Source organism: Coptis chinensis, unplaced genomic scaffold, assembly GCF_015680905.1.
Source record: "Coptis chinensis isolate HL-2020 unplaced genomic scaffold, ASM1568090v1 utg662_pilon_pilon, whole genome shotgun sequence".
Lineage (NCBI taxonomy): Eukaryota > Viridiplantae > Streptophyta > Magnoliopsida > Ranunculales > Ranunculaceae > Coptis > Coptis chinensis.
In genome coordinates, this window is record NW_028238178.1 from 134,233 (window position 1) to 143,250 (window position 9,018).

At 39.3% G+C, this 9,018-nt stretch overlaps 1 protein-coding gene across 1 annotated transcript; it reads left to right on the plus strand.

Moving 5' to 3' along the window:
- The first annotated feature begins 3,648 nt into the window (after positions 1–3,648).
- Positions 3,649–5,066, plus strand: LOC147472864 (uncharacterized). The gene is made up of 2 exons (XM_086588124.1): positions 3,649–3,956; positions 4,052–5,066. The coding sequence occupies exons 1-2, from the start codon at positions 3,649–3,651 to the stop codon at positions 5,064–5,066; spliced, it is 1,323 nt and encodes a 440-aa protein (XP_086444250.1).
- The last annotated feature ends 3,952 nt before the right edge of the window (positions 5,067–9,018 follow it).

A 9,018-nucleotide genomic window follows, 5' to 3' on the forward strand; every position in this document is an offset into this window, starting at 1 on the left:
ACAAAAAAATCATTAACTCATTACTAATTAAAGTCGTCAAATACTTAATCAAAGAGGAGTCAAAGAAAAAAACAGGATTATGTAATTGAGACACCTGAAACTTCTCACTCTTTGTGTATTCCGAAACCAATACCATCGCTCTCGTTCAAAAAGGGGGGTGGAGCTGCTCTCACCGATGCCCAACTTTTACCTTTGATATGGCACTTATTCAAGTTATGCCCGTGATTTCTCCAAGCTTGATCCATACTCTCTCTCGAGGTACTCTAGTGAAACGTCATCAAAATCAAAATTGTCCTAATATGCATGTAAAAGTAACATTGATTAGTACACATTGTAGTATGTCTTAAAGCAATAAACTCATACTTAAATTTAATAAACATAGTTAAAAGATAATATACCTCGAACACTCAAAACTCTTTTTTTTTATAGTCAATTGGCACTACACGAAAGTTCGTATGTTATTGGAACATATTTCCTAGTGTTCACTCCTAACCCGTAATAAATGCCCCGGTATCCAGATCTAACCCATTGGGCTGTCCTAGCTCATTAGTACTAACTTTCCTTTTCTTCCCATCGTAATGCTTTAGGGCCTTTTGAGGGTCCTCTCTTGGTAGAAGTCACTACAGGTGTCCCTCCTACATGTGTCAGAATAATAAATATGGTAACACCATAAAATAAAATGTTATAAAACAAGAATGTTTAGGGTACACAGTATATTACCACCTATCTCATTGTCACCCAAATCAGCACCTTGCAAATTGCTACGGTCATGTCCATCACCTTGCGAATTGCTACCATCTTGTTCGTCCAAAGGATCCATAAGTCTATACAGATGAAAAATCCAAGACACCAGTTAGAGTGACAAACACCAAAGTCCCAAACTAAAACTAACAATTAAAGAAGTAACAAGTAAAGATTCTAATAAGGCAGAAGAACTATTTCACAGAGTAAAATTTTCCATACCAAACTCTTTGGAACAAAGCTCTGGATTTGTGAAAAACGACATGGGATGAACCACATATATATAAGCACCTGGATTGTGGAAAAGATGGAGGAAAACTAACTTGCACGACCATGGGAGTGTGGGTTTCGTGCAATCTTTCTAGAGGGAGTTAGTTATTTCGCGGGTGTTTTAGAAGAAATTCGATGGTTTGGCGCTTCAATATGCGCGGCAATTCAGGGAGAAATAACCCCATTCTTATTTGTTATCATCCACGACTTAGGTCAGTCACATTTGATCATGCTTTTTGGGGTCTGATTCGGGTCACTTATTTTAACCAAGTCCATGGGCAAAAACCATGTTAACCCATTTTCAGAGGCCCACTTGTTTTCTTTTCTTTTTACTATAGTCAACGGTCTATGTAATTGTGCATGTGTGCATGTATGCGGTTCAGTGAGGTGAAACCATGCTAAACTTTGTGTGTGTGTGTGTGTGTGTGTGTGTGTGTGTGTGTGGGGGGATCGAGTCGGGTTTGGGTCGATTTTCATATCCGTTTATTTATTTGCATCGGGTTCGGATTCGGGTTCGGATATATTTTTTGGGTTTTTTTTGCATTTTTAGTGTTATCCAATCGGGTTGGTCGGGTTCGGATATAAGATTTCAGTTTTATTTGGATTGGGGAGCTAGGGCAGGGAATCGAGTCTGGTTTGACCCGAATCCGAATAGTTCAGGTTTGGGTCGATTTTCATATCCGTTTATTTATTTGCGTCGGGTTCGGATTCGGGTTCGGATATATTTTTTGGGCTTTTTTTGCATTTTTAGTGTTATCCGATCGGGTTGGTCGGGTTCGATATAAGATTTCAGTTTTATTTGGATTCGATATAGCCATATCCAACCCAAACCAACCGTTCCTCCCTCGCCTCTAGTAGGGGCCGTGGGTGGGGGTGTAAACATGTCTAGCTAACTGGGTGTGCCGGGGGGGTTCAAATTATATTCCAATTTCACACTAATGTATAAATTATAACTATCTACACCCTATAGTTCCCCGCCAATGGATTGAGAGACGCTAAAAAAACAGGATTTTAAACTTCGACGTCACTTGGAGCGACAACCTTAATTAATTACAAATCGACACTTCATAACTAAAGAGGGATGTGATGCTCATGCCTTTTAACAACTTGTAGGTTAATATATATTGCATATATAGTTTAAACTTTGTATAGTTGATGTTTGAACTCTTCACATTGCTTCGTCCTATTGATTAATTAGATTATAATATTAAACTTAATTTTAAACTGTACCTAACTGCATATAATTAATTAACAATAATAATAATATCATCACTTCTTGATTTTAATTATCTCGAAGTTTGTAACTAGCTAGATGATTATCACTAATTTTTAAAGTTTAATTCGATAAGTATATAAGTGAATCATGCATGTTTCTTGAATGTAACAAATTAATATTGGTGTTCTATTGAATTTGAACAAAAACTTGGCTGAATATATTTAAAAGAGTCTAAAGTTGTATTTGTATGTAGTCTCAAAAAAAAAAAAAAATATATATATATATATATATATATATATATATATATATATATATATATCATCTTAAACCTCATTCCATATTCAAAATTATTACAATTATGCTTCTTCTATTCAAAACAATAAAAATAATAATATTAATGTAAAAGGTTTTAATTTCAGTTAAAAGAAATTAAGAGAAGTCAACAATGATAATAGAAGATTTTGTGATAGTTTCGCAACAATTTGGAACAATTACTACTTCCAACGGCTAAATTACATCGAAAGCAAATTTAAAAAAACTATCGAGGATAACAATGCGACGGTTTTTTCTTACGAAATCTATGATGTGACACATTTCCCAACAAAAATGAGTGTCAAAGAGTTGCAATTATAAAATATGACGAACTCAAAAATTTGTGACGGTCATTTACTAGTACTTGCAGTCTTAAACCGTTGCTAGGTAACGACAATTGATGAGTATCGAGGAAGCTCTTGCTCGACTGTTGGGGAAAATCAAATTTTTGGTAGTGAGGCCTTCACCAATCCGAGATGATTTGCGTGAACAACACTGCCGCCGTATGCAGGACAAGGGAAAAGGACCTTTGATCATGGAAATTAATTCCCCTGAGCCATATGTTGTACATACTACTAACTTGGGACCTTCTGCCCAGATGAACAATGAATGGACTATCAACAACAATCCGGTTAACTATGACACTCAGTTTCCGAATTCTTTGGTTTTCAGTTCGCAAATGCCAGGCCAGGAGATGAATGGGCTACCAAATGCATCCTATGTACTGACTTCTCAAGAAATGATTAATGACCCAACCAATATCCCCTTTGTGGACCTCTCTGGGTATTCTGAATCAAACCTCATTGGTGAAAATTCTTTGCAATATAAAAGACAGGAAATTGAACATGGAACGGCACAGCGAGACAATAATGATTTGAGGAATGCACAGCGTCAGACAGAGTTTGATGGGAGTATGTTCCAAGACCGTGAGCACAGGCGCAAATCAGCTCTGAACACAGGTGGTGATGAGAATTCTATCTCCTCAAATGGAAACACAATTGGGCAATTGGCCTCTCTGGAAGGCGACATAAAGTTCAGACGGTGAAGGCAGCTGCCCAAAAACAGCTCCACAAGGCGCCATGAGTTGTCTAATTTGGAACTGTCGAGGTATGGGTCTCCCCTCGACAGTAAGAGAGCTGAAAGATGTTATCAAGAAGTTGAGACCAAAAATTATCTTTTTGTGTGAAACTAAGGCTAGCTTATTAAAATCTAATAGTATTATAAGGAATATTAGGAGTGGTTATCAGCCTTTTGTAGTTCCAGCAAGAGGTCTTTCTGGTGGTTTATGGTTATTGTGGGATGGTGATGTAGACCTTCATATAGACTACGGGATTCATGGATCATTCATGCAAAAATTAATGAAAATAGTACTTGTTGTTGGTATTTCTCTGGAATTTATGGCAGTAATGATTTCTCTGTAAGGAAAGAGCAGTGGCAAATGTTAGAAAGGTTGAACCCGGGAAATAACCAAGCCTGGTTATGTGCTGGTGATTTTAATGACATTTTGTATAGAGGGGAGAAAAGAGGGGGCAGACCTGTGTATCAATGGCAGTGTCAACCTTTTGCAGATATGATTCAGAATTGCGCTTTCATGGATTTAGGCTTTGTTGGCCCAATCTTCACCTGGAATAACAGACAGAGTTTTCTTAACAGAGTTTCTAAAAGGCTAGACCGTGCTTTGTGTTCAAGCAACTGGAGAGGAATGTTCCCAAATGCTATGATATATCATAAAGCCACACTGGCTTCAGACCACAAGATGCTCCATTTGATCTTTGACCCATCAAAACCGAAACTTAAGAGGCCTTTTAGGTTTGAGGCCATGTGGACCAGGGACGATGGTTGCCGAAGAGTAATTCAAAATATTATGGCTCAAGAGTTCTATGGATCTCCTTCATATACCTTCTGTAAAAGATTGGCGGCATGCAGGACCGATCTTATTGAGTGGAATCATAACAGTTTTGGCAACTTGGATTATAAATTGAATCGGCTGGACTTGAAAATAAAACAATGCCAACAACAACAACATCGAAGTGGGAGTCCAACTGAACTACAACTGCAGCAAGAACAAGATCTACTCATGGAGTATGAAGAGGTTCTGGAATTGAAGGACATACACTGGGGACAAAAGGCTAGACATGACTGGTACGGAATGGGTGAGTTGAATACAAAATACTTCCACTCTGTGGTGATTCATAGAAGGAGAAGAAATGACATTAATAGGTTGGTGAATTTAAATGGCGAGGTGTTGACACAGTGGCAGGAGATTGGAAATCATTTGATAGATTACTACTCCACTTTACTGACCACATCGAATCCTGACACTGATGAAATGCTAATGGATGTGATCCCACTTCTGGTCACTCAGGAGGATAATGCTTCTTTGAATAGAGCAATTTCGTATGATGAGATTTGGCGGGCGGTTAAGAATATTGGATCCTTCAAGGCTCCGGGGCCTGATGGATTTCAAGCAGTGTTCTATAAAACATATTGGGAGGAGATTCACGAAAAAATAACCACCCTTGTTTAACACTTCTTTAACTCAGGTACCTTCAGTAAAGAGCTCGACCATACCAATATAGTGCTTATCCCCAAAGTACAACATCCATCTGCAGATGAGCATTTCAGGTCGATCAGTCTAACAAATGTGAGTTACAAGATCATAGCAAAGATAATTGTCACGAGAATGAGACCGATTCTCCAACGAATTATAGATCCCCAACAGAGCGCTTTTCTACAGGGGAGATCCATACATGATAATGCCCTTCTAGCTCATGAGGCCTTTCATGTTATCAAGAACAGAGCAAATGTGAATGCCAAACTCTTTGGTCTGAAGCTGGATATGCACAAAGCCTACGACAAAATTGAGTGGCCTTATCTTGAGGAGGTTCTAACTAGATTTGACTTTGAGGAAAATTGGATCAGGAAGGTGATGTTCTGTGTAAAAAGCCCAACGATTTCTATTCTACTCAATGGATCCACTTATGGTTTCTTCTCCCCAACACGTCTTCGTCAAGGCGATCCTATGTCTCATTTCCTGTTTGTACTATGTGCTAAGGTTCTCTCTCTGAATATCAATAGACTACAAGTGCAAGGTCTGTTTCATGGCATCAAACTCTCCATAAATAACTCACCAATCACTCATCTCATGTATGCTGACGATACCATTATTTTTGGGAAAGGATCGGTTGAAGAAGCAGAAGAAATTAACAGATGCTTGGATAGATATTGCGAGGCCTCAGGTCAGAGAATAAATAAAACAAAGTCACAATTCCTTCACCACAAACGGTTATCGGAGAGTGAAATAAGGATCTTTCATCGGATTTTTAGCACGCCGTGTACTCATAAGTTCCCTACTTATTTGGGTATCCCACCGGTGTTTAGTGGAAAGAATAAACGGAGTCACTTCTTGCCGCTGATACAAAAGTTTAGCAAAAGATTAGCATCGTGGAAGGCTTCCTTGCTATCCAAAGGGGGGCGACTGACTTTAATCAACTCTGTCTTGTTGGCATTACCTACACATATCATAGCATGTATCCAATTACCGATGAATATTATTGAGGAAATGGATAAAATTAGAAGGAATTTCCTATGGGCACAAGAACTGGGAGAAAGGAAAATGCACTAGTTTGGATGGGATTTAGCGTGTACACCACTTCAGTTCGGAGGTTTGGGAATCAAGGACCTTCAGATGCAAAATTTGGCGTTATTGGGGAAGAAGGCATGGGAATTATGCAATCCCAAATCATTATGGGCGACACAAATGAAAGATAAGTATTTTAAGAACCAACAATTTATGCATGCCCATCTTAGCACAGGTGCATCAAGAACCTGGAGATCTATGCATTACCTGAGGAATATGTTGGTTATAGGAAGGAGATGGAAGGTTGGGGATGGCATCTCAATTCGAGCGTGGAGGGATAACTGGATTCCGGGGACTCCTATTAAAATGCCCTTGATTGAAAAACCGACTGGTTGCTTGATGGACCGTGTGTGCGACTTCATTGACCCAGTCCATAGACAATGGAATACGAGACTTGTCAGGGAGTTCTGGCCAGATGAATATGCGAAAAGGATCATCTCTATCCCTCTTACAATCATAGCAAAAGAGAACTCTACCTTCTGGTGGCCTAATAAATATGGGAGATATGATGTCAAAAGCGCCTATACTATGATGCAAGATTACTGTGAACCAAATAAAGAGAAAGTTCCCATCTTCTCCAAAATATGGAAACTCAACCTTCCGCAAAAGGTTAGATTTTTTTTGTGGCAGTTTACACATCAATTGCTTCCGACTGCTGACTTGCTACGTCATCGGGGTTTCCATGTTGAGGCTCGGTGTTCACTGTGTATGGAGGAGGAAGAATCACTGAAGCATCTTTTCCTCTAATGTCCTTTTGCGAGGGCTGTCTGGCTGGGATTAGGACTGTTAGTATCCATAGCACACTTCGACATCACCCAGATGAGTGAATGGTTAAACCATATGATGAAATGCCTTGGAAGTGCTGATGATTTAAGAACATGGATTACAATATTGGGTGCTGCTCTTTGGTATATCTGGCTCGCAAGAAATGAAAAAAAGTTCACCGATACAAAGCAATTTCCACTGGGATGTGTGATAAAATCCAAAAAGATGGCAGAAACAATGGAGCAAATTGATGGCGGAAGCAACTCAAATGGTCATAAGATGATGGAGATTGGTGTCAAATGGGATTGTCCCCCGAGGGGTTGGTATAAACTAAACACTGATGGATCGTCGCATGGGAATCCTGGAGCTGCTGGGGCTGGCTTTGTATTAAGAGATGATAGCGGGAAATTTATATTGGCCATTGCAGTTCCAATTGCATATGAATCAGCTTTGATGGCGGAGACTTTGGCACTGAGGATAGGAATCAAGGCAGTCAGAGAATTAAACCTTGACAATGTGGTCATGGAAACGGATTGTAGCCTACTACATCGACTCGTAACTAACAAGGACTCTCAAGCTCCAGCTCTAGTTCACAACATGATTATGGAAATTCGCGATATGATGAATGAGGGGAATTTTGTCATGCGCTGGAATTATAGGGAAGCAAACTATGCTACAGATGTCGTGGCTAACTTCGCAGCTCAGAAGACTGAAGAAATGGACTGGGAATGCAACACAGAATATTTTGTTCAACTTCTGGAGAGCTGGAGACATTGGATACCAAAGTTCGCTTTTGTCTGGAATGTAATTCCACCACCTTTCTTAGGAGGTTGGATTAATCATGATATGCGAGACATCTGTATTCCAAGGTTGATTCATAGATAATGAATTATCTTTAGCAAAAAAAAAACAATCAACTCATAAAATAGTGCTGCGGTCCCTTTTTCAAAGAAATACAAAAGTGACTTGTGTTCAAATCGCAATGATTTTATTACCAATTATGTGATACCATATATCTACATGAATAACCGAATTGACTCAACTATTAAATCTTTCTGACAGAATAAAATCACAATAACTTTGGATTGCAATAATAATCAACTACTAGTGGGGAAAAGAATTCAGTCCTCATCGTTTAGGACCGAAGTGTGTCCAAAGCGGGTTCGGAAACACACATTTGGGTTTTTTTATTTTTTTTTTTAAATTTGATGAAAACTTTTTTTGTAAAGTTGCTATGTGGAAAAAGAATTTGTAGTCGAGAACCGTTTTGGACTCACTTAGGTCCTAAGCGCTAAAGACTGAAGCTTTTCTCTAATAGTGGATAGCTGTGACATTATACTTAACTACAGCATCACCTGTCGTTGAATTGAAGCTATAGGTATTCGCAAAACGCTACACCAGAGCAAACCTGAAAAGACCGGTTCCACCTACAATCGGCAATTCACGGGGCGACTGTGATGCACCATTCCGGCCCAGAATGCTAAGATTGCTCCCATTGTATTTCCCCTCCGTGAAGTGAAGGGTCAATGCCATGACGAGACCAATTTCTTGTTGGTCCGCTGAACCATAAAGCCCCTATGCTCGGCCCACTATCTTTGATGTCAATTCAGGCCCAACGGTTAACGGATCGTCGACCATAAACACTTAAACAGTGCACCAAACAAGGATGGGGAGTGTTTCTGTTATTTGGTTGAGCTATTTGCATTGCAGTTGGCTTCTTTCCACTTAGTATGTCATGGAAGTAGAAGTGGAGTAGATTCACATGCAAGTCTTTCTCATGTTGGGTCGTAGACCAGTTCTGATCATCGCCTTCAACACAAATCGCAGCTGCAATCAGCAAAGACACTAACAGAACCAATATTGTTACCTTCATCATATTTTTTCCTCTCTTAGACGAGTTTACAAGTTTGAAGAGGTTAGAAAGGTAATTATAGTCGGCAGAGTATCAAATATAGAAAATATAGAAAGAATGGTGCTACCAAGCAATCTCTTAAAACTTAAAAAGGGATAGACGTGCCGGTGGAAGTGGACTAAGGGAAGGTTGACCTCTAATTCGGTAAGAATTTAAGGAAAA

What these genes read in the sequence shown, in the direction of transcription:
- LOC147472864 (XM_086588124.1), top strand. Translation starts at nt 3,649, where the DNA reads ATGGGTCTCCCCTCGACAGTAAGAGAGCTGAAAGATGTTATCAAGAAG. An exon ending in ATGGCAGTAATGATTTCTCT is followed by an intron (nt 3,957 to 4,051) that starts GTAAGGAAAGAG and finishes CATTTTGTATAG; the next exon opens with AGGGGAGAAAAGAGGGGGCA.